This window comes from Staurois parvus, unplaced genomic scaffold (genome assembly GCF_062004578.1).
Source record: "Staurois parvus isolate SC_StPar_1 unplaced genomic scaffold, SC_StPar_1.0 ptg000025l, whole genome shotgun sequence".
Classification (NCBI taxonomy): domain Eukaryota; kingdom Metazoa; phylum Chordata; class Amphibia; order Anura; family Ranidae; genus Staurois; species Staurois parvus.
Window position 1 is genome coordinate 15,306,343 of NW_028317821.1, and position 27,267 is coordinate 15,333,609.

The window sequence follows — 27,267 nt, forward strand, 5'->3', positions numbered from 1 at the left end:
CGCCCATGGCAGAAGTCTAAAATGTGTTCTGCACATGCTCAGTTGTATCTGCCAAAGACACTGCACGGGCGTCTAGATTTTTACTGTGTCGATTTCCTTCAAAAAAACGATTTTTAACACATTCTTAATTTTTTTTGAAATAGCAGATATTGTTTAAAGTGAAGTCCTGATATTTGGCAAAGCAAATTTCTAAGTGAACATGTCTCTGCAGTGATTTTTCATGGTGTTAGACGTGCTTCTTAGCAAGTCTGCTTTGTGAGTCTGATTCCGGGCGTGTGTCTTTTTGTGAATTAGATTGGACATCTGCTTATGGGCTCTGCTCAATAGTGAATTAGGTTGCAGGGTAAAAAATAGACAGACGCCCATGAAAATTGGGCTTAAGCCCATGAATATGCGCCCACGCCCAATAGTGAATCAGGGCCAGTGAGTCTCATCCTTTCACATATCCCCCCCCCCCCCTGTTTGTAACCAGAGGGAGGAATACATGAAACTGTCACTGTGGATGGAACACTTCTGTGCCAGCCATTAGCTGCGTACGCCCAACTCTTTTTCCAGGAATGTTTCAAAGGCTCTCCATACCCTGGCTTTCCATCAATGGGGTCCTACAGTTCTGTGTAGGCAGCCTTCTCCCTTTATTCTTCCTGAGCTCGTCCTTTTCCGGGGTCCTCTACCTTTTCTAACACTTCTCCCCAGCTCCCTGTTCTGAAGGTGTAGGGATCTGACTTTGCTTAATGAAGAACCACTTTTTTCCTCATTTATACTAGTTTTAACTATCACCAACTCTTTTGTAGTTACCCTTGGCAACTAAAACCTTATTCACTGGATTGCTGAGTATTGTTTCACATTTTCCAAAATTGTCAATATTGTCAGTGTTTCCTTTATCAGTGTTTATTAGGACCAGACCAGAAGAGGATTCAAGCACAAGCGAGCAATTATCCCCCATGGGATCTTCGCATATCTCCACCTTTCCTTTTGTCCAAATCTACCATGGGTAATTATCCTACCAACTGACACTGATCAATGCATAAACCATTGCATAAACCATCTGCATTTTTGGATGGTGCCTCCTTTGTGATGTCATCACGTAAGATTATCCAAAAATGCAGATCCTTTCTGTTTGGTAATTTTACTCAATGCTGAGAATTTTTATCTAATTGTAAGTGCATTTCCTTTTCTTAATAAATGATTTGTAAACAATCTGTACTATGAGAGGCACTTTTTCTATCTTCACATAAATGTAGATATACTCCGTAAGATCAAGACGGTCTGTGGAGTGATTGAGGATCCATGCGATCTGGCTTGTGGTACAAGAATTTGGATCTGAAGTCTAATAATAAAGCGTATGTTGACCTCCTATAATTAAAGGGTCAAATGATCTGATAGCGCAACACCAGGTATTCATTACCAGAATTTTTTTTCACGGTCACAATTTCTGATACCATCAGTACTGTATTTCTGAGTGTCCCCATGTACTTCAACTTGTACCTCTTTGCCGGTAACAGAATTTCCACTACCCATTCTGGGCCACTGTCCATTCTGGGCCCTTCCCTCCTATGAGGTCTAGTAGGTGAAGCAGCATCTGTGCCATTTACTTACCCCTGCTCATCCGTACCTCAGACTGCAGCAGCAGAAATATCTCTAATCACCACATCAGGTAGAGAGACCTCCAATATCTCTACCAGCTCTCCTGAGTGCCTTCCATACAAACCAGTCACTGGAAGCACCCTCACAGGGAACTGTGGGATCACTTTCCACACTGATATTACGCATTGTACCATCCTATTCAACGTATTATTGTTACCAAGCAAATCTTGTACTACCTGGCTACACCCATTGGCACTATGCAGTACCACGTTGTCCGACATTTAAAGAAACCTCCAACTCTCTGGAGATATCCACCATCACAGCCTGCTGCTTCCTAGGAGCACTGTCTGATGCATGTCTCACATTGATCCCCTCTGCTTCAGCATCAGTGACCCACTGCAGGTTACAACCTGTTGCACTGACATTTTTGTATGCAACGTATTTTTAGCTGTTGGGCTATGAACAAAACCTTTGCCATGCACACATCCTTATCCGATCCTTCTGACTAGAGGGGGTTAACTTTTGCAACCAACTTTTCCTTATCTACTGGCAACTCTGCAGACCCTCCATTAGGCACAGCAGCTGTCATGTCCACCCCATTGTCACACATGGGAGTTCAACCACGCAATCAACTTTATGGCCAGACTATTCCAGTCTACTATGTCTGGGCTACAGACACCTCTAACCACATCAGACTATGATAATATACTGTATTTTCTACAACTTAAGCTACTTTCCCCTGGAAATTCCACCAGAGCAGTATCAGACCCATCCTGGACAACCGCCAGTTCCAAAACACGAAGTCCTTGTGAGATTTCCAGGAACAACTCTGCAGCACTGCCTGTGGTTGTAATAGGAGAAACCATCATCATCAATATTGTCGTAATGCATTCCCAACAGCATTATTATCAGCATTATCATTCCTGACTGTTATAGACTGTCTCAGGCCATCACTATCTTGAACATGTGGGACATTTAGGACATCATTTTTCACAGTATAAGAAACACACTTCCACACACACATGCCCATAAGAGTGGATAAACAGTTGTCCTGGGAAACCTCAAGCTCAGACACCATGAACTCCTGGAAGGTCTCCAGGGACAGCTCTGTTGCACCTGCCATAGTTGCTAGGAGCAATGGCACACACACCTCTGTAGTCACCCATGACATAGCTGGTTGCAATACCACATTTTCACCAGTTTGGACCAGTCTGTAGCTAGTTTGCACACTGGTCCAATCTCTGGCCTTTGTGGGATATGCTTGGGCAACATCCCCTCTATCCACACAAGTCTTTCTCTCATTTCAGCAAACATTGCTTCCTTTTTGTGTTTTGCCACCCCATCCTTGCAGTCACACACACACACACACACAGTAACTTATAACACAGTTCACAGTAGAACGTTTCCTTTCCTTTCATAGGTACACCACCTGCAACATGCAATGTCTGGCTGCACTTCCACACACAGTGAATAATTCTTGACATGGACTCACCATTGGAGCAAAAACCTGGATTCTACCATTATTTGCCCACATCCTCCATCAATTGTGACATTGGGTACTTAGCTCTCATGATAGATGCATTATTATAGTGAGTCCACAGGAGACAGGAACTATTTTTAAGGGCTTGGTAGCCCACTTTTATTTCAAAGAAAGCAAAACTTCACAAACCAAAAAACTTCCCACAGAGGGGATCATCTCCAACTTCAGCAGAAATACACACACTGGAAAATGCCGAGCCACCTGGTTAATAAGCTCACTCATCTTCAATGGCAGTACCACACTGTAACTCTTACCAGTATTTAAGACTGTGTTATCCAGCTCTCCTGGATAATTGGCTCTCTAGCCACAGCACCCTGCTGCACAGCCCACCTCTGCCCTATGGACTCGGGTTCTCCTGACATTTGGAACTGAATCCTCTGTCTCTTGGCTTCTGGCTGGGTCCTCTGACTCCTCAATGAGACCTTCCATTTCCCCCACTGGGAATGGCCTCCAAACTGGGAGCCCTGAGCTATTCTCAGACCTGAATATATAACAACCCTGCATACCGGTATACTTAGCTAGATTGCAGGTGTCTAGCAAAACCTGGACACAGGATTGAATGTTCCTATCCAGAGCTTCAAGATCTAGAGGAAGGCAAATTCACAGCTTTCTCTGCCTAGAAATACTAGTCCGGACTGTCACGTTCACCGTAAATGGGGATCCTGTGTCACGTTTTCTTATCTTCTCACAGTGCAGTCTTGTTCTGCCAATATATATATATATATATATATATGTATATATATATATATATATATATATATTGGTTTTAAATATATTTGCAGAAAAAAAATATTGTAACAATGCAGGGCCCTGTCACAGGATAAAAATAGGTAGAAGAGGTCAGGTAATGAACACAGGGTCTGCACATGTGCGGAGTGCAGAACCTGCGGAGTGTAGATTTTGAGTGGAGAAAACTGCTGTTTCAGGTTTCCCTGAATTTTGATATTTATGGATGGGGCTCCGTAGTTTGGAGAATTCATATTGCCTTAGGAGGGAAGAAATCTCCAATCTAGTGTCCAGAGTTTGTAGTCAACCAGCAGGGTGTGGGCCCAGGTGCTCTCAGTCTCTATAATTATGGTCTGCTGAGAGTTGCAGGGGGGAGTGGAGTGCAGTTGGAGCACTGGCTGCCATCGAGAGCCTCTCTGTGAGATAGATGATGTGTGCATCAAAAGGACTCAAAGCTGTGTGTGTTAAGGGGCTCAAGGCTGTGTGCTTTAAAGAAGTCCAAGGCTGTCTGCCACAAATAGCCAGTGGTCTGGGAGACCCATACCAGCAGAGGTACTGCTGACCATCAGTGCTAATAAAGAGTAGCCAGGAGGCTTAGCATTTTTCATTGGTATTTACCACTGGAAAAGAACCCCTGTGTGGGAAAGCTTATTTTGGACTTTTGTGTTTTGTTTCTTGCCTTTTAATAAAATTGGGCTACAAAGCCCTAAAAAAAGAGTTTCTGACTAGCGTGGACACACTTGGAAAGCATCTACCACTAGAGCTAATCAGTCCTCATGTCACAATATATATACAAACGCAGTAAATATATGTTATGAAGCATCAAACAGGAGGCTGAATGGACCAAACCATTGGCTCAATGCTAAAAGGCAGGAGTGGAGGCTACTGCTGATCTTACTAATTAAATAATTTATTTCCTATTGCATGTCAGAGAGGTGTGGAGCTCTGGGCATAATATTGTTCATATGCTAAGCAGTGTGAGTGGGGAGGAAGACATTTATGATCAGTGGAGGTAAATCTCTGTGAAGCACTTTCCTTGCACAGTAGCAAGTATCTGTTGTTCTTTTTCTGCCTTCTACCGCTGCTGGAGCTATGCAATTACTGTTGGGCAGGAAAACACTCTGACAGATAGTTTGTGAAAGAAATTGGAGCCAAGAGTTGAAACAGTTGCTCTACAATTCAGCCCGGAGATATTGTCCTGATCCATGGGATCATAGGCACAATTCTGCAGAATCTAGGATGCTTGGGGTATGGGTAGTATCTTGAAATAATAATTAGAAAGTTGTGTTTCAGGGACAATAGCCAGACATTTTGTACAGACATGATGCACTAAATGTTGGCAGCTTTTGTAGGCCCTATTTTCATAGACAGACACCAGGAAGATTTTATCAGGATATACAATTGGAGTCTATTATTTTAAAGAAAACAGTCGGAAATTTTGTACAGATCTGATGCATGGTATGTAAGCTTTTTACTAGGCTACAATTTGAGGGAGAGAGATGAGAATAAAATTTGGAGTGTATTATTTCAGAGACAAAAGCAAGAAATATTGAACAGAGTGTATGCCTTGTTACTAGGCTGAAATTTTCAAGCGAAAGACCAGGCAGGTTTTATTAATAAATACAAATTGAAATGTATTATATCAGACTTGATGCACACTATGCCAGCAGCTTTAGTAGGCCCCAGTTTCATAGAGAGACCAGGTGGGTTTTATCATGAAATACAAATACCCAACATATGTCAGAGAACAAAGTTCAGAGATTTTGTACAGACCTGATACACAGTACCTAAGCATTTTTACTAGAAGACAACAATTTAGAAGAAAGAAAAGAAGGCTTAAAGTTTTAACATGAAATAAAATTGGGATGTATTATTTCAGAGACAACAGACAGAAACATTGTATAGACTAGACACAGACTGTGTTTGCAGCTTTAGTAGGCCACAGTTTCAGAGAGAGAGACCAGGCAGGTTTTATCAGGGAATAAAAACATAGAGTGCATTATTTCAGAAACCTTAGACACAAATATTTTGCATTCACTGGATTAGGCTGTATGTAATGTAAGAGGGAGACATTAGACAGTTTTTACAACTAAAATTATAGTATATTATTTCAGAGACACAATTGTCATAAATACAGTATGTTTTATTGCTACAACAATAGAACAGGCCAAAAACTAAGCAACAGAGAGCATGATTTACCTTGCAGCAAACATTAGAAAAATTGATATTCATGCCCATCTGTGGAAACATTATGTGTAGCACCTTTACAGTGCTTGATCACCAGAATAATTTGAAAACTTAGAGGTGCAATACAGGATTTACTCTGTAGAAAACATTAGAACATTTGCATCTGAAGTCCAGATGTGGAAAAATTATGTATGGTAGAGGTTGCAGGAGATAGTAATGGTGACAAGCCAGCAGCAGCAGTGGCTAATGGTTGCAAGCCAGCAGCAGTGACACGAAATAGCAGGAGCTGTTAACTGTGTAGGGTACGTATGTATATATATACTTTTTTTTTTTGGGGGGGGCAGATTACAAGGATAAATTTAGTTGGTAGAATCAACTTCAGGGCATTTTATTCAATGCTGATCCGGGACAGAATCATTTTAATGAATGTGAGACAGCAAACTCTAAGAGAACAGGTAAATTCATCTCTCTCTGCTGCACTGAATGACCTCTTAGTCTGCACAGTGTCCACAGGGCAAGCTAACAGCTTTTGTGATCAGGGGTCAAGCCTGGGCATCCAAAAATCAATGGGTTCCTCAGTTCAAAGAGTGGCTGCATCTGCTCTACGCCACATATAGTCTGAGATTATGCCTGAAACTGCCAGAAGTCAGACCTGTCCAATGTCTTTGAATAAATAATTTAAAAGCATCACTGAGGCAGCCCTGGACACTTTTGCTCAACTCTCCAGCAATCTGAGGATTGGAGACATTGTGTGCATGAAAGGGGATCCTGCCACTACCCTGCTACCAAGGGGTTCTTCCTCACAACCTTTTCATGCCTTTTTTGCTCTCTATAGGATGGTAGCATGAGATTAGCCAAAATGGTGGCTAAACATGAATGGTTCATATTCTTCATGGTAAAAATCCTGGAGTACTTGTGTAGGCATTTCAGCCTAAATGAGCCCATTCATAAAACAAATCTCTGCAGCAGAGGACCTGGGCTTTGGTGGCTCCTTTTCCCCAGGCATACCAACTGCAGAACAGTGTAGTAGCATTTTGCCTGGGGCATTGCATAGGCTGTGAGGCACCTAGGAGGATTGGTAGAGTCTCTGGACTGAGAAGGCGGGGAAAGATATGATTGTGATATCATTATCACAAAAGTGCAGGAAATGGATCATTGCCATCAGCCACCTCATCCTGAATTCTCCATAACTGCCAGCAAATCTACCTGGTTGGTAGTCAAGGAGACAAAATGTTCCTGCCCTTCCTTGCTGGACCACATGTTAAAGATTTTTTTTACCTTAATGCATTCTTTGCATTAAGGCAATGTTTTGGAGCCACACAGGGCCCCTTCATCAGACCCAGTGTGCATTGGGAATACTGCGTTTGTACCTAAAAAAAGAAGACCCTAGCAAAATTATATTAAAATAAAAATATGCCTCCATAAAGATTAGTCCTAGAAAGGGCTGTTGGGTCTATGTACTGTGAACACACAGTGGGACACAATATTATGTAGCTCACCAAACCGAAACTTACAGTGATGTAGCACAACACAGCACAAAAACACATAGGGGTATACACCACACTATGGGGGAGATTCACTAAAACCAGTGCACACAGAATCTGGTGCAGCTTTACATAGAAACCAATGAGCTTCCAGGCTTTATTGTCAAAGTTTATTTGAACAAGCTTAGTTAGAAGCTGATTGGCATGCACGCACAGCTGCACCAGATTATAAATGGTCCACTTTTAGTAAATCTCCCCCTATGCATCCCGCCACACTGTAATTTACTATATCACAATATAGCACTGTGTATGGTGCTGTTCGACACTGTATAGTATAGAAGGAACTATCTGTCCCTGCAAAAAAGCTGTGCCACATAAAAACGCTACACATTAAAAAAAATGGTAAAAAATTTAAAAAAAAAACACAATTTTGGTCATTTTAAACCACCTGTGTTTCTTTTTTGCAATTGCCTTTAATAAGTTAAAAGAAAATGAGCTTTATGCTAAAGGTAAAGAAGTATTCTGTAAACAACCTTCTGTTTATTCTTACTAATATTCTCTATGTATTGTTGTGGTTGGTAATGACCTCTGTATTCCAGCCCTTGCAGTTTTCATTACTCTGGAGTCTCTAACATTAATGTTGTTAAAAAAGCTCATTAGAGACTATAACATATGGGCACTTTGCTCTAAAACACATTAAAATATAATGTTTTATTATTTATTTTCATTTCTTTTATGCACTTAAAGATTTTGCTGCCACTGCAGTTTCTGTTAACTAAGATTTTCATTTGCTTTATTAAAGAACAATTATTAGCGTTTCTATGGCACCTGACCACAATTCAAAGCCCAGGAAGTGCAATATAATTAAAAGGTTACAATAGCAGTGAACAATCACATTAGTTTGCTGTTTTTCCAGACTTGAATTTGGGTTAAACTTATGTTTGACCTGAACCTAAAGCTTGTCTCTAATTACTAACACATTTCTAATTCTTATTATTGTTATTGCAATGCATCCAGTATTAATATGTAAGCCAAAAATCTGAATTAAGTTTTCAGATTTTCCTGCCAGATGATCTCTTCTTGCTTGCTTAGTCTCAAGCTGGAATACTTTCACTTTTCATATTTTAAATAAAACACATACATTAACTATTGAGCAACAGTTAGAATGAGGTGGGAATCAACCTACTACATTATCTGCTTTCCAACAGATGAACAATAAAATAAAATAGTTTAATAAAAGGTTTTAATATCTGCATTTACTTTTTGCAAATGCTTTAACTAAACAAAAGAAAATGGACTTTATTCTAAAGGGACAGAAGCATTCTGTAAATAGCCTTTTATTTATTCTTACTAATATTCACTATGTATTGTTTTGCTTGGTAATGACCCCTGTATTCCAGGCCTTGCTGTTTACATTACTCTGGAATTTCTAGCCTTAATGTAGTTTAAAAAGCTCATTAGGGATTCTAACATATGAACACTTTCCGAGTCTAAAACATATTAAAATATAATGTTTTAATATTTATTTTCATTTTCTTTATGTACTTAAAAGTTTCCCTGACACTGCAGTTTCTGTTAAATAAGATTTTGATCTGTTTTATTAAAGAAACAATCTGTGCTTTTTTTTCTTCCAGAACTCTAATGGGAGCTCTACAGCTAAACCTAGGAGGGGCTCCAGAAGGGCCAGCAGGAACAGGAAAAACAGAGACCTGCAAAGATTTGGCAAGAGCAGTAGCAAAACAGGTAATTTATATATATATATGAAATATATAATAAAATAATTTAAATATATATATATATATATATATATATAAAAAGACACCCCTCCAAATCATTGGATTGAGGTGTTTCAATCACTTCCATGGCCAAAGATGTATGAAATTAAGCACCTAGGCATGCAGACTGCTTCTACATACATTTGTGAAAGAATGGCTTGCTCTCAGTAGCTCAGTGGATTCAAGCGTGGTACCGTGATAGGTTGCCACCTGTGCAATAAGTCCATCTGTGAAATTTCTTTGCTACTAAATATTCCATGATCAACTATTAGTGGTATTATAACAAAGTGGAAGCAACTGGGAACCACAACAACTCATCCATGAAGTGGTAGGCTGGTAAAATGACAGAGCGGGGTCAGCACATGCTGAAGCAGAAGTCGCCAACTGTCTGCAGAGTTAATGGCTAAAGACCTCCGGGCAGCTGCAAGTCTTACATCATCAAGTGCAATGCAAATCGCCGAATGTAGTGGTGTAAAGCAAACTGCCACTGGACTCTAGAGCAGTGTAGATGTGTTCTCTGAAGTGACAAATCCCGCTTCTGTCTGGCAATCCGATGGATGTGTCTAGGTTTGGCGGTTGCCAGGAGAACAGTACTTGTCTGACTGCATTGTGCCAAATGTAAAGCTTGGTGGAGGGGGGATTATGGTGTGGGGTTGTTTTTATGGGTTGGGCTTGGCCCCTTAGTTCCTGTGAAGGGAACTCTTAAGGCGTCAGCATACCAGGACAATTTCATGCTCTCAACTTTGTGGGAATAGTTTGGGGACAGACCCTTCCTGTTCCAACATGACTGAGCACCAGTGCACAAAGCAAGGTCCATAAAAACATGGATGAGTGAATTTGGGATGGAGGAACTTGAGTGGTCTGACCTCAACTCAATAGAACACCTTTGGGATAAATTAGAGCGGAAAGTGCGAGCCAGGTCTTCTCGTCCAACATCAGTGGCTGACCTCACAAATGCGTTTCTGGAAGAATGGTCAAACATTCCCATAGACACACTTCTAAACCTTGTGGACAGCCTTCTCAGAGGAGTTGAAGCTGTTATAGCTGCAAAGGATGGGCCAACTCAATATTGAACCCTAAGACTAAGACTGGGATGCCAATAAAGTTCATGTGCATGTAAAGGCAGGCGTCCCAATACTCTTGGCAATATAGTGTATGTATATGTATATATATATATATATATATATATATTAGCAGAGGCCCTAGCGAATGAAATGGTGGGTTTAGCAAGTTTTTATGTTACATGGTATTTGCGCAGCAGTTTTTTGAAAGCATATTTTGGGGAAAAAATACGCTTTAATAAATTTTAATGCACATGAACACACAATATAATACCCATTTTTTTTGTAGATCATAAAAAATTGTGTTACAAAGAGTAAATAGATACTTAAAATGTTGTGCCTTAAATTTTGCATACTCATGGAATGGCGACATATAGAGATGAGCGAAGTATTCAAAAATTCGATTCGGCTGATTCGGCGAATTCGCGGAATAAATTCGATTCGAGTCGAATATATTCGCTGCAAATTTAACTTATAAAAAGGGTGTTTCTAGGCTTCAGAGAGCCTTTCTATTAGTGCAGAACACTGTACCTTTAATTTAAATGCCCTTGGAGTCTGCTGGGGAAGAGAAATAATACTGTCAGTCAGTATGACATGCAGATGAGTGCCGTCGATCTTAGAATCACCGCACACTTCACTCATTTGGGCAGTCACGGGGCCAAAACCAGAGTGTGGAGCCACAGTGTGGCGGTGGAGGCAGCAGCAATGGGAGGCCATACAGCACCCTATGACAAAATGGAACCCACCAGCAGTGTGAGGAGACCTGAAAGTGGCACATGGCAGAGTGTGGCGATGGAGACAGCAGCAATGGGAGGCCGTACAGGGACCCATGAGACACTCTGGACCTGGCAGCAGCATGAGGAGGCGGTACGGGGGCCCATGGCAGATTACGGGCCTGGCAGCAGCAATGGGAGGCCCGTAATCTGCCAGCACCCTATGACAAAATGGAACCCACCAGCAGTGTGAGGAGACCTGAAAGTGGCACATGGCAGAGTGTGGCGATGGAGACAGCAGCAATGGGAGGCCGTACAGGGACCCATGAGAAACTCTGGACCTGGCAGCAGCATGAGGAGGTGGTACGGGGGCCCATGGCAGATTACGGGCCTGGCAGCAGCAATGGGAGGCCCGTAATCTGCCAGCACCCTATGACAAAATGGAACCCACCAGCAGTGTGAGGAGACCTGAAAGTGGCACATGGCAGAGTGTGGCGATGGAGACAGCAGCAATGGGAGGCCGTACAGGGACCCATCAGACACTCTGGACCTGGCAGCAGCATGAGGAGGCGGTACGGGGGCCCATGGCAGATTACGGGCCTGGCAGCAGCAATGGGAGGCCTGTAATCTGCCAGCACCCTATGACAAAATGGAACCCACCAGCAGTGTGAGGAGACCTGAAAGTGGCACATGGCAGAGTGTGGCGATGGAGACAGCAGCAATGGGAGGCCGTACAGGGACCCATGAGACACTCTGGACCTGGCTGCAGCATGAGGAGGCGGTACGGGGGCCCATGGCAGATTACGGGCCTGGCAGCAGCAATGGGAGGCCCGTAATCTGCCAGCACCCTATGACAAAATGGAACCCACCAGCAGTGTGAGGAGACCTGAAAGTGGCACATGGCAGAGTGTGGCGATGGAGACAGCAGCAATGGGAGGCCGTACAGGGACCCATGAGACACTCTGGACCTGGCAGCAGCATGAGGAGGCGGTACGGGGGCCCATGGCAGATTATGGGCCTGGCAGCAGCAATGGGAGGCCCGTAATCTGCCAGCACCCTATGACAAAATGGAACCCACCAGCAGTGTGAGGAGACCTGAAAGTGGCACATGGCAGAGTGTGGCGATGGAGACAGCAGCAATGGGAGGCCGTACAGGGACCCATGAGACACTCTGGACCTGGCAGCAGCATGAGGAGGCGGTACGGGGGCCCATGGCAGATTACGGGCCTGACAGCAGCAATGGGAGGCCCGTAATCTGCCAGCACCCTATGACAAAATGGAACCCACCAGCAGTGTGAGGAGACCTGAAAGTGGCACATGGCAGAGTGTGGCGATGGAGACAGCAGCAATGGGAGGCCGTACAGGGACCCATGAGACACTCTGGACCTGGCAGCAGCATGAGGAGGCGGTACGGGGGCCCATGGCAGATTACGGGCCTGGCAGCAGCAATGGGAGGCCCGTAATCTGCCAGCACCCTGTGACAAAATGGAACCCACCAGCAGTGTGAGGAGACCTGAAAGTGGCACATGGCAGAGTGTGGCGATGGAGACAGCAGCAATGGGAGGCCGTACAGGGACCCATGAGACACTCTGGACCTGGCAGCAGCATGAGGAGGCGGTACAGGGGCCCATGACAGATTACGGGCCTGGCAGCAGCATGAGGAGTCGGTACGGGGGCCCATGGCAGATTACGGGCCTGGCAGCAGCAATAGGAGGCCCGTAATCTGCCAGCACCCTATGACAAAATGGAACCCACCAGCAGTGTGAGGAGACCTGAAAGTGGCACATGGCAGAGTGTGGCGATGGAGACAGCAGCAATGAGAGGCCTTACAGGGACCCATGACACACTCTGGACCTGGCAGCAGCATGTAGAGGCGGTATGGGGGCCCATGGCAGATTACGGGCCTGGCAGCAGCAATGGGAGGCCCGTAATCTGCCAGCACCCTATGACAAAATGGAACCCACCAGCAGTGTGAGGAGAACTGAAAGTGGCACATGGCAGAGTGTGGCGATGGAGACAGCAGCAATGGGAGGCCGTACAGGGACCCATGAGACACTCTGGACCTGGCAGCAGCATGAGGAGGCGGTACGGGGGCCCATGGCAGATTACGGGCCTGACAGCAGCAATGGGAGGCCCGTAATCTGCCAGCACCCTATGACAAAATGGAACCCACCAGCAGTGTGAGGAGACCTGAAAGTGGCACATGGCAGAGTGTGGCGATGGAGACAGCAGCAATGGGAGGCCGTACAGGGACCCATGAGACACTCTGGACCTGGCAGCAGCATGAGGAGGCGGTACGGGGGCCCATGGCAGATTACGGGCCTGGCAGCAGCAATGGGAGGCCCGTAATCTGCCAGCACCCTATGACAAAATGGAACCCACCAGCAGTGTGAGGAGACCTGAAAGTGGCACATGGCAGAGTGTGGCGATGGAGACAGCAGCAATGGGAGGCCGTACAGGGACCCATGAGACACTCTGGACCTGGCAGCAGCATGAGGAGGCGGTACGGGGGCCCATGGCAGATTACAGGCCTGGCAGCAGCAATGGGAGGCCCGTAATCTGCCTGCACCCTATGACAAAATGGAACCCACCAGCAGTGTGAGGAGACCTGAAAGTGGCACATGGCAGAGTGTGGCGATGGAGACAGCAGCAATGGGAGGCCGTACAGGGACCCATGAGACACTCTGGACCTGGCAGCAGCATGAGGAGGCGGTACGGGGGCCCATGGCAGATTACGGGCCTGGCAGCAGCAATGGGAGGCCCGTAATCTGCCAGCACCCTATGACAAAATGGAACCCACCAGCAGTGTGAGGAGACCTGAAAGTGGCACATGGCAGAGTGTGGCGATGGAGACAGCAGCAATGGGAGGCCGTACAGGGACCCATGAGACACTCTGGACCTGGCAGCAGCATGAGGAGGCGGTACGGGGGCCCATGGCAGATTACGGGCCTGACAGCAGCAATGGGAGGCCCGTAATCTGCCAGCACCCTATGACAAAATGGAACCCACCAGCAGTGTGAGGAGACCTGAAAGTGGCACATGGCAGAGTGTGGCGATGGAGACAGCAGCAATGGGAGGCCGTACAGGGACCCATGAGACACTCTGGACCTGGCAGCAGCATGAGGAGGCGGTACGGGGGCCCATGGCAGATTACAGGCCTGGCAGCAGCAATGGGAGGCCCGTAATCTGCCAGCACCCTATGACAAAATGGAACCCACCAGCAGTGTGAAGAGACCTGAAAGTGGCACATGGCAGAGTGTGGCGATGGAGACAGCAGCAATGGGAGGCCGTACAGGGACCCATGAGACACTCTGGACCTGGCAGCAGCATGAGGAGGCGGTACGGGGGCCCATGGCAGATTACGGGCCTGGCAGCAGCAATGGGAGGCCCGTAATCTGCCAGCACCTTATGACAAAATGGAACCCACCAGCAGTGTGAGGAGACCTGAAAGTGGCACATGGCAGAGTGTGGCGATGGAGACAGCAGCAATGGGAGGCCGTACAGGGACCCATGAGACACTCTGGACCTGGCAGCAGCATGAGGAGGCGGTACAGGGGCCCATGACAGATTACGGGCCTGGCAGCAGCATGAGGAGTCGGTACGGGGGCCCATGGCAGATTACGGGCCTGGCAGCAGCAATGGGAGGCCCGTAATCTGCCAGCACCTTATGACAAAATGGAACCCACCATCAGTGTGAGGAGACCTGAAAGTGGCACATGGCAGAGTGTGGCGATGGAGACAGCAGCAATGAGAGGCCGTACAGGGACCCATGACACACTCTGGACCTGGCAGCAGCATGTAGAGGCGGTACGGGGGCCCATGGCAGATTACGGGCCTGGCAGCAGCAATGGAAGGCCCGTAATCTGCCAGCACCCTATGACAAAATGGAACCCACCAGCAGTGTGAGGAGAACTGAAAGTGGCACATGGCAGAGTGTGGCGATGGAGACAGCAGCAATGGGAGGCCTTACAGGGACCCATGAGACACTCTGGACCTGGCAGCAGCATGAGGAGGCGGTACAGGGGCCCATGACAGATTACGGGCCTGGCAGCAGCAATGGGAGGCCCGTAATCTGCCAGCACCCTATGACAAAATGGAACCCACCAGCAGTGTGAGGAGACCTGAAAGTGGCACATGGCAGAGTGTGGCGATGGAGACAGCAGCAATGGGAGGCCGTACAGGGGCCCATGACAGATTACGGGCCTGGCAGCAGCATGAGGAGTCGGAACGGGGGCCCATGGCAGATTACGGGCCTGGCAGCAGCAATGGGAGGCCCGTAATCTGCCAGCACCCTATGACAAAATGGAACCCACCAGCAGTGTGAGGAGACCTGAAAGTGGCACATGGCAGAGTGTGGCGATGGAGACAGCAGCAATGAGAGGCCGTACAGGGACCCATGAGACACTCTGGACCTGGCAGCAGCATGAGGAGGCGGTACGGGGGCCCATGGCAGATTACGGGCCTGGCAGCAGCAATGGGAGGCCCGTAATCTGCCAGCACCCTATGACAAAATGGAACCCACCAGCAGTGTGAGGAGACCTGAAAGTGGCACATGGCAGAGTGTGGCGATGGAGACAGCAGCAATGGGAGGCCGTACAGGGACCCATGAGACACTCTGGACCTGGCAGCAGCATGAGGAGGCGGTACAGGGGCCCATGACAGATTACGGGCCTGGCAGCAGCATGAGGAGTCGGTACGGGGGCCCATGACAGATTACGGGCCTGGCAGCAGCAATGGGAGGCCCGTAATCTGCCAGCACCCTGTGACAAAATGGAACCCACCAGCAGTGTGAGGAGACCTGAAAGTGGCACATGGCAGAGTGTGGCGATGGAGACAGCAGCAATGGGATGCCGTACAGGGACCCATGAGACACTCTGGACCTGGCAGCAGCATGAGTAGGCGGTACAGGGGCCCATGACAGATTACGGACCTGGCAGCAGCATGAGGAGGCGGTACGGGGGCCCATGGCAGATTACGGGCCTGGCAGCAGCATGACGAGGCTGCCAAGTGCGACCAGCCTCATCATCATCAATTAGGGTCTCCGCCTCACTACTAGCCCCCTCGGCTGCGTGTGGGTCAGGAGACAGACCTGTCTCTAGACCGGCTACCGAGCCACTCTCCTCGCCAGTACTTCTTCGCCTGGCTGCTGAAGAGGCGGATGTCTCCCCCCGTTCCTGACCGCCCTCTGTTAGCTCTTCCTCACTGTACAGTGGGGCTGAGCCCACAGCATGCGATACTTCGCTTGGTGAGGGAACACCAAAGGACAGGGGCAGGTAGAGGACACGTGATTTCAGTGGGCTTGCTCCCGGGCCATGCCAACTAACGGTTGTGTCTGATGTACCCACCGACCGTTGGCTGTAGGTGTCAGAGGTGACCTGGGAAGAGGAAGACGACCAAGCCAACCAATCGATGACGGCAGGGTTGTCGGTGGAGACACGACCGCTGGATGACACCGGGAGCACTGGCCTCTGGCTGCGACTAGTGCTGCCTCGACCCCTTCCTCTGCTGCCACGTCTGCTCGCTCCTGAAACATTGCCTCCTCTGCCACTCCTCTGCGTGTTGTCTGACATACTCTTTAATTCAACGATTCTGTGTCCCTGAGTAACAATTCTGTGTCCCTGAGTAACAATTCTGTGTCCCTCAGTAACGATTCTGTGTCCCTCAGTAACAATTCTGTGTCCCTGAGTAACAATTCTGTGTCCCTGAGTAACAATTCTGTGTCCCTGAGTAACAATTCTGTGTCCCTCAGTAACGATTCTGTGTCCCTCAGTAACAATTCTGTGTCCCTGAGTAACAATTCTGTGTCCTTGAGTAACAATTCTGTGTCTGTCCCTGAGTAACAATTCTGTGTCCCTGAGTAACAATTCTGTGTCCCTGAGTAACAATTCTGTGTCCCTGAGTAACAATTCTGTGTCTGTCCCTGAGTAACAATTCTGTGTCCCTCAGTAACAATTCTGTGTCCCTGAGTAACAATTCTGTGTCCCTGAGTAACAATTCTGTGTCTGTCCCTGAGTAAGAATTCTGTGTCCCTGAGTAACAATTCTGTGTCCCTGAGTAACAATTCTGTGTCTGTCCCTGAGTAACAATTCTGTGTCCCTGAGTAACAATTCTGTGTCCCTAAGTAACAATTCTGTGTCCCTCAGTAACAATTCTGTGTCCCTGAGTAACAATTCTGTGTCTGTCCCTGAGTAACAATTCTGTGTCCCTCAGTAACAATTCTGTGTCCCTGAGTAACAATTCTGTGTCCCTCAGTAACAATTCTGTGTCTCTCCGTAACAATTCTGTGTCTGTCCCGGAGTAACAATTCTGTGTCCCTGAGTAACAATTCTGTGTCCCTCAGTAACAATTCTGTTTCCCTCAGTAACAATTCTGTGTCCCTCAGTAACAGTTCTGTGTCTGTCCCTGAGTAACAATTCTGTGTCACTGAGTAACAATTCTGTGTCACTGAGTAACAATTCTGTGTCCCTGAGTAACAATTCTGTGTCCCTCAGTAACAATTCTGTGTCTGTCCCTGAGTAACAATTCTGTGTCCCTGAGTAACAATTCTGTGTCCCTCAGTAACAATTCTGTGTCCCTCAGTAACAATTCTGTGTCTGTCCCTGAGTAACAATTCTGTGTCCCTGAGTAACAATTCTGTGTCCCTCAGTAACAATTCTGTGTCCCTCAGTAACAATTCTGTGTCTGTCCCTGAGTAACAATTCTGTGTCCCTGAGTAACAATTCTGTGTCCCTCAGTAACAATTCTGTGTCCCTCAGTAACAATTGTGTGTCCCTCAGTAACAATTCTGTGTTTGTCCCTGAGTAACAATTCTGTGTCCCTGAGTAACAATTTTGTGTCCCTGAGTAACAATTCTGTGTCCCTCAGTAACAATTCTGTGTCCCTCAGTAACAATTCTGTGTCTGTCCCTGAGTAACAATTCTGTGTCCCTGAGTAACAATTCTGTGTCCCTCAGTAACAATACTGTGTCCCTCAGTAACAATTCTGTGTCCCTCAGTAACAATTCTGTGTCTGTCCCTGAGTAACAATTCTGTGTCCCTGAGTAACAGTTCTGTGTCCCTCAGTAACAATTCTGTGTCCCTCAGTAACAATTCTGTGTCTGTCCCTGAGTAACAATTCTGTGTCCCTGAGTAACAATTCTGTGTCCCTGAGTAACAAATTCTGTGTCCCTCAGTAACAATTCTGTGTCCCTCAGTAACAATTCTGTGTCCCTCAGTAACAATTCTGTGTCCGTCAGTAACAATTCTGTGTCTCTCCCTGAGTAACAATTCTGTGTCCCTGAGTAACAATTCTGTGTCCCTCAGTAACAATTCTGTGTCCCTCAGTAACAATTCTGTGTCTGTCCCTGAGTAACAATTCTGTGTCCCTGAGTAACAATTCTGTGTCCCTCAGTAACAATTCTGTGTCCCTCAGTAACAATTCTGTGTCTGTCCCTGAGTAACAATTCTGTGTCCCTGAGTAACAATTCTGTGTCCCTGAGTAACAATTCTGTGTCCCTGAGTAACAATTCTGTGTCCCTCAGTAACAATTCTGTGTCCCTCAGTAAAAATTCTGTGTCCCTCAGTAACAATTCTGTGTCTGTCACTGAGTAACAATTCTGTGTCCCTGATTAACAATTTTGTGTCCCTGAGTAACGATTCTGTGTCCCTAAGTAACGATTCTGTGTCCCTAAGTAACGATTCTGTGGCCCTAAATTCTCTCTGGCCCTAACTCTGTCCCTAATACAGACAGGTCTGTCTCTCTTGAATGACCGCAGGCTAATGGAGAATTGTAAGATGGCCGCAATTTATAGCTCCACCATTACACAGTGCTGGCTGGCTGGCTGCTGATTGGCTAATGCGATCACATGTCATGAATGAATGCATTATGGGTCAGCGTGCCTTGTCTGCGCGCCTTCCCAGAGATCCCCGCTCCGTCGCCACACATGTCGCCGCCATTTTTGGGAAAATTCAATTCGTGCAGCCGAAGTTGGCTAATTTTCGGATTTGGCGCGAATCGAATATTTCCCAATATTCGAAACGAATTCCACTTCGCCATGTTCGATTCGCTCATCTCTAGCGACATACTACATCACCATAAGTGATGCTTTAAAAGTATTTACAGGTTGCCACTTTAGAACTACAGAGGAGGTCTAGTGCTAGAATTATTGCTATTGGTCTGACATTCATGTAATGGTGCGATTGCTGTTTATGTATACGTGTGGGACCAACGTGTGCGTTTGTCTTTGTGCGCAAGCACGGGGGTGCACTAAAAAAAAAATTACTATTTTTTTTTTCTGGTACAATAATTTTTATTGTTGCAGCAAGAAAATATATAGCAGATAACCTAAGCAGGGGTAACACAATAAAGAATTGGTCAAACAAGCATGGGTGGAACAATGCAAAACAAATATTTTAACAGTGTAAATTGCTAATAGGTAACCATACGGAGGGAGCCGCTGGTCTACATGTGTTACCTGGGTCTGAAGGCCCATGGACATACCCTGCAAGAAGAGAATTTAGAGTGAGAGCAAGAGAGGGAGGTAAACCGACTAGCTGGTCCTGGGGGGGAGAGAAGAAGAAAAAAAAAGGGCTGGGCATTTCTGGGAAGGGGGGAAAAGGGGATGGTTATTGCAGGCTTGGGTGGTGGCATCAGCGGCTAGAGGTTGCCCAGGCTGGTCGGATGCAGGGTGGGGAGGGTGTACAACCACCTCCAAACTTTCATAAATTTAGCATGGGAGTCATGTATGCTGCTGGACATCTTTTTATTTATCATCAGGGTGGTCATGCTCTTCAGCACTGAAAAACAAAACAGACGGTGTTTTCCAAACCCAAGCTATGGCATGCTCCACGGCAAAAAGCAAATAGGTGGCAAGTTTCTGCTGATATGAAAATAAGCCTGGATTGGGCAATGTAGCAGTGCAAATTTAGCATCTTTTCAGATGGATACATGAAATAACATGTATAATAGCCCAAAAACCCAAGACCAGAACCTTGTTAAACATGGAAAAGACCACCAGGTGTGAACCACATCCCCGCATTGGCCACCGCCTCTGAAACACTGTAAGATGTGTTTAGACCTGCAATGTGGGCTGAGAGCCAATACTGCCTCAGGAGGACCTTGTGGCTGCTTCCAGCATGGTCGTGTTGAAGGAACATTTAGCTATGGATGACCAGGCCTTGCTCCATTTTTCAGGTTCAATAGAGGTCCCCAAGTCTCGCTTCCAGCTGGACTTATAGGAAGTGGAAGTAGAAGAGTCAATAGCATTCAGGGAAGAATAGATCAAAGAAGTCATATCCAAAGCTCTGGGGGAGTGTCAACAGATATGTTGAAAGGTCGTAGTTTGAAAAGGAAAGTTACTCAGTGGGGAAGCTGCATATAGCGAAAAAAACTCTTTAGATGGGGCTTCATAGGTCTCTTGAATGGAAGACCTGCGTGAAGCCATGGGATGACCACCATGAAAACCATCTTGACTGTTATAGAACTGGAGGAAAAAAAGGATTATTAAATTGAGGAAGAAGGGGTAGAAAAGGAGTGATGAGCCTGCGCAGTGAAGAACAGAGCCTATGGGGGAGATTTTTTTTTCATTGTTATTATTTTTACACTGTTTCTTTACATTTTTTTATCACTTATCACTTTTATTGCTGTCACAAGGAATGTAGACATCCCTCGTGACAGCTATAGACAGTGTAAGATACTATTAGACCCCAGATCTCTCCAGATCTCTCTTCTGTCCTTAAAAACATCTGATCACACCAAGATCAGTGTCTTCAGATGCTTTCCCCATTTAAAAATGGTGCTGTTTACATCCGTGAAACCAAAAGTGATCTCTGCGGTATGCTGGCAGAAGCTCCAGCTTTCATTCTGGGCTTTTCAGTGGATTAGTAGAACCCAGAGAGTCACCAGGGCAACCCCTCCCACCACTTGTAAAAGCCAGCCAGTAGCTAATTAACCATTAGGAGGACTTTTACATAAAAGCCTTCCACCGGCTTAAAAAAAACAATACTGGGAAGATTCCTACAGCAGCAGGGTACAACCACTTAAAGTCAAATTATGTACATGTATGTGATTTGATGATAAGTGGTTAATAAGTCTTTAAAACTGAAATCTGTGTACAAAAAAAACTTTACTTTTAACACCAATAGCCGCAAATGATAAAAATCTACTTTGTGTACACCAAATGCGTTTACATACCCAGTTATGTAAACTAGTTAAGTAGGAACTGTAGGAGGGTCTAACCACTACAGACTGCCTGAAGAAAACTACAAGAAGGCATGGAGACAAGACCAGAGAGAGCAGTGGCAACTGGACTTTAATACAGAAAGCTCCTGTACTGAGGCAAAGTTTCACATTGAATTACTGCACAGATATGGAGGAAATACTCAAGGCACACTAAGATTCACCAAGAATACACATGCCTCTTGTATTTAGACAATATTTGCTTTCCCAGAGTTCAGCCTTAAATGTATTTTCAGTTAGGCAAGCACAAGTACTTAAATTGCTTCAGTATTAGCCTTATGTAAGCCCCTGTACAGTAGCACAGACCAGAATATCATTGAGATTGTGTGTAACGGGGTCTTTATTTTCTTTTTGTGGGTTTGCGGTCATCGTGATTAACAATCAAGTCCACATCAAGGGGCTTTTTTTACATCGTTTTTTTTGTGAAAAAGGTGTGGGGGTAGTATTCGGGTCCCCTTTATTATTAACCACCTTACATAATTACATAGTGAGCAATGTTGAAAAAAGACACTTTTCCATCTAGTTCATCCAACACTGAAAAAAAAAATATTGAAAACCCCCAATATACACAATCCTATACCCACAGGTGATTCAGAGGAAGGCAAAAATACAATAAAGCATGATCCAATTTGCTTCAGTGGAAGAAATAAATTTCCTTCCTGATCCCCAGGAGGCATCAGATATTCCCTAGATCAACTACCCCTGGTGTTATTACTTCTAAATATTAATGGCCAGTTATATTTTGTACATTTAGGAATGCATCCAGGCCTTTTTTAAAACAATCTACTGAGCTTGCCAGAATCAGTTCTTGGGGGGAGTCTCTTCACATTTTGACAGCTTTAACAATGAAGAAGTGTTTCTATATGTGAATGTTAAATCTCTTTTCCAGCAAATGTATAGGGTGCTCCCTTGTTTTTTGTAATGACCTAAAAGTGAATAACTCCACACCAAGTTCACTATATGGACTTATATATTTACACATTTTGATCATATCACCTCTTCTCAAAAGAGAATAAATTCAGCTCAGCTCACCTTTCCTCATAGCTGAGCTCTTCCATACCTCTACTTAGTTTGGTTTCCCTTCTATGCACTTTGAGTTCTCTAAACTCATTTTTGTGAACTGGTGCCCAAAATTGAACTGTAAATTCCAGATGAGGTCTTAATAATGATTTGTACAGGGGCAAAATGATGTTTCTTTCTCTCTCTGCAGTCCATACCTCTTTTAATACAAGAAAGTATTTTGCTAGCTTTAGAAACTGCAGAACACCCAGATCTTTCTCCAGCATTGATTCCCCCAGTTGTACTCTTCCCAGTATGGATGAAGCATCCACGTTCTTAGTTCCTAAGTGCATAACTGTACATTTATCAACATTAAACCTCATTTGCCACTTAGTTGCCCAATTAAACAGTGCATTGAGATTGGCTTGTAAATTGGAGACATCCTGTAAGGATGTAATCCCACTGCATAATTTGGTGTCATCTCCAAACACTGAAATGGTATTCTAAATCCCAAACTCTAAATCATTTATCAATATGTTAAAATGTAAGGCTCCCAAGTCTGAACCTTGGGGTACACCACTAACAATCCAAGACCATTCAGAGTGTGAACCAATAATCACTACTCTCTGAATATGGTCTTTTATCCAGTGTTCAATCCACTTACAAACTGATTTTTCTAAGCCTGTAGATATTAACTTACACATTAGCTAGGTGTGGGGAACTGTGTCAAATGCTTTGGCAATATCCAAGTATACTATATCCACAACCGTTCCTTTGTCTAGGTTTTTGCTTACTCCATCAATAAAAGAAATCAGGCTTGTCTGACAACTTCTGTTTTTTGTGAATCCATGCTGACTATTGCTTAAAATATTATTTTCTAGCAACAGCTCTTCTCCATGGTCTTTTATTAAACTCGCAAGCATCTTCCCAGCAATAGAAGTTAAACTAACTGCTCTGTAGTTACTTATTTTTAAAATACAGTCATGGCCGAAATTGTTGGCACCCTTGATATTTCTCCAGGAAATCATGTATTTCTCACGAAACGTATTGCATTAACACATGTTTTGCTATACACATGTTTATTCCCTTTGTGTGTATTGGGACAAAACAAAAAAAGGGAGGAAAGAAAGCAAATTCGACATAATGTCACACAAACCTCCAAAAATGGGCTGGACAAAAGTATTGGCACCCTTTCACAACTGCGGATAAATAAGAATGTTACAAGCATGTGATGCTCCTGTAAACTCACCTGGGGCAAGTAACAGGTGTGGGCAATATAGAAATCACACCTGAAAGCAGATAAAAAGGAGAGACGTTCACTTAACCTTTGCATTGTGTGTCTGTCTGTGCCACACTAAGCATGGACACCAGAAAGAGGAGACGAGAACTGTCTGAGGACCTGAGAACCAAAATTGTGGCAAAATATCAACAATCTCAAGGTTACAAGTCCATCTCCAGAGAACTAGATTTGCCTTTGTCCACAGTGCGCAACATTATCAAGAAGTTTGCAACCCATGGCACTGTAGCTAATCTCCCTGGTCGTGGACGGATGAGGAAAATTGATGAAAGATTGCAACGCAGAATAGTCCGGATGGTGGATAAGCAGCCCCAAACATGTTCCAAAGACATTCAAGCTGTCCTGCAGGCTCAGGGAGCATCAGTGTCAGCGCGAACTATCCGTCGACATTTAAATGAAATGAAACGCTATGGCAGGAGACCCAGGAGGACCCCACTGCTGACACAGAGACATAAAAAAGCAAGACTACAGTTTGCCAAAATGTACTTGAGTAAGCCAAAAGCCTTCTGGGAAAACGTCTTGTGGACAGATGAGACCAAGATAGAGCTTTTCGGTAAAGCACATCATTCTACTGTTTACCGAAAACGGAATGAGGCCTACAAAGAACAAAACACAGTACCTACGGTAAAATATGGTGGAGGTTCAATGATGTTTTGGGGTTGTTTTGCTGCCTCTGGCACTGGGTGCCTTGACTGTGTGCAAGGCATCATGAAATCTGAGGATTACCAAAGGATTTTGGGTCGCACTGTAGGGCCCAGTGTCAGAAAGCTGGGTTTGCGTCCAAGATCCTGGGTCTTCCAGCAGGACAATGACCCCAAACATACGTCAAAAAGCACTCAGAAATGGATGGCAAAGAAGCGCTGGAGAGTTCTGAAGTGGCCAGCAATGAGCCCAGATCTAAATCCCATTGAACACCTGTGGAGAGATCTTAAAATTGCTGTTGGGAAAAGGTGTCCTTCCAATAAGAGAGACCTGGAGCTGTTTGCAAAGGAAGAGTGGTCCAAAATTCCGGGTGAGAGGTGTCAGAAGCTTATTGATGGTTATAGGAAGCGACTGATTTCAGTTATGTTTTCCAAAGGGTGTGCAACCAAATATTAAGTTAAGGGTGCCAATACTTTTGTCCAGCCCATTTTTGGGGTTTTGTGTGACATTATGTCATATTTGCTTTTCTGCCTCTGTTTTATATTTGTTCCAATACATACAAAGGGAATAAACATGTGTATAGCAAAACATGTGTTAATGCAATACCTTTTTTGTGTGAAATACTTGATTTTCAGGAAAAATATCAAGGGTGCCAACAATTTCGGCCATGACTGTATGTTTTATTTTGTTTTCTTAACTTCATTGTTAGTACATATGGGAATGGCAAACCCCTTTGTAATAGCACTATTGACATGACAGGTCCTCATTGAGGAGGCCTATTAGATCTCTAATATCACCTCTGGACTCATTGATCATGCTTACTTTGCTTCATCCCTGTCCAATGCTGCCGGGATGACAGTGGTGACAGTGGCTTCTCCCTTTCTGAGTGCATTCACTGGAGGAAAGATCAGTAAATGACCATTTGCTGATCTCCCTATACTCTACCTTTTGACACACACCATGGTCATCTCAGGTTTGCAGGAGGGAGAGGTGAACGTGGGATACATGGCAGGGGTAGTTGGGCTGTTGGGAAGAGGGTACTTTTTGTCATGTGTGGAAGTGATAAGACAGCTTTAAAGCTGCTCAAATCACTTCCACCAAAAGCCAACAGTTGGAAGAAGTGTAAAAACACTCAATCCAATATCTTGGATATTGTCCAATCCAATATTTGCCATTAAGCTGTTGGGACAGAATATATTGGCTTGCTAAGACCTGTGATACATTTGCTGATTCATACTTTAGGTGCTGCACCAATTTGTTGGAATGTTTCTCAAATTTTTTTTTGGCTACAGATTAGGTTTGCTTCAACTAGTTTTAAACCATTGTCAGGCATATGTTTAATGCACAGCTGTACTTTTTGCACATGAATACATCTGTCTGCACATGAGGAGTCATTTAACTATCAAGCACCTGAAATACAAAACTTGTCCCCAGTCTTGGGCATTTATTTTTAAGAGTATACCATCTTCAGTTGATATCATAGCAGATTATGTACCTATATAAGTTTCAATATGGTTATTTCCAAAGTTTTGCGATTTATTTTTATATTGCATCAGTGACTCAATTACTAGAGCATCTGGCAGTATGTTTAAAAGCACATGCTGCTACTGATGTAAGCCTTATCTTGCTGTATATGAAAGGGTTAAAGTACAAATTCAACGGCTGATTCAATATAGTAATAAATTGCAAGATATTAGATAAGCAACGATATTTTAAAATTCGATTGGCCACTACTGAAGCTTATAAAGATTGTACAGGGGCAAATTTGGTATTGAAGATTCTTGATGGTTAAAAGGCTCCTCATGTGCAAACAGATGTATTTATGTGCAAGAAACCTACACAAATTGTAAGAAAAACAGTTTGATGCAGCAACTAGATAATGAATCACCAGATGTATCACAAGTTTCAGCAAGCTGATATATTTAGTTCAAACACCTTAAAGTAGTATTAAATCCAAAAACAAACAATTATTATATTGCAGCTTACCAATAAGATGTGATGGCAGCCTTCATTTTCTTTTTCAAGCTTTCTTTCTTCTATCTTTATCTGGTGATCCAGCCAGTTAGTGTGTTGTTGTTCAAAAGAGCAAGCTCTCTTCCAGATGTATCAATTTACAGGAATAAGAAAAACCATTCAAAAATGAAAGGGGTGCTTATAATGATCAGCATTTATTTAGTCATGTAAAACCTTTATTTAAAAAAAAACTGTTTGTTGCAACTGATTAGAAAGAGTCAGCTGCAATATATTATATTTTTGGTTTTAGTTTTAATACTGCTTTCATTGCAGCAGGCAAATGTATCATGCATAGCTATACCATGCAATTTGCAGAGTACTATGTTGCACGTAACTATCCAAGGATTGAGTGAGTCAGCAGATGTATCACAATTGTAAGCTGACTGATATGCTCAGTTCTAGCAGATTGATTGCAGCAGAAAGAGATGTAGCCAAACAGGTGTATTGTGCATTCTAGAAAGCTAATTCAGCAAAATGCAGGTAAATTAATGTACAAGAAGTCCAAGCAAGCTGATTGTCAAACAATTGTGTATGTAGTAGCCACTTGCGTGGATGCCGTAATCATTACTGGGACAAGGAAATTCAGTGCCCAGGGTGAACGCTGGAAACTGCCACCCTCCTCTTTGGAAAAAGGATGGGGTTGGTAGCAGTGCATGCAGGTTACTACACCAAAGTGTATGTAATGTTTTTGGTGGGCGCTGAAACAATACCAGTAGTTTTGGTATACTGTAGCTTACTGAAGGGTTTAAAATCAGTTAACAAATATGGGGCTAATGGTTGCAAAGGAAAAAAATGTCACTAAAATAGAAATTTTCAAGGTTGGTAGTGTTACTGGAAAGAAAATGTTCCTGTATGAGTGGTATCACTGAAAGGAAAAATGTCACTACGCCTGTGGTGTCACTGGAAGAAAAAATGTCCCTGCATTAGTGGTGGTGCTAAGGGAAAAAAATAATACTATATTAATCTCAATGGGGAAGAAATGTTCCTGTATCGGTGCTATCAGTCTGAGAAGGACTTCATTAGTATCTATG

General features: G+C 44.6%; 1 protein-coding gene across 1 annotated transcript in view; it reads left to right on the forward strand.

The window, feature by feature from the left end:
* Positions 1 to 27,267, forward strand: part of LOC149471955 (dynein axonemal heavy chain 3-like) — a 344,597-nt gene that overhangs the window by 126,655 nt on the left and 190,675 nt on the right. The window contains 1 exon segment of the mRNA XM_089651978.1: positions 9,156 to 9,264. Coding sequence (XP_089508104.1) covers positions 9,156 to 9,264 — 109 coding nt within the window.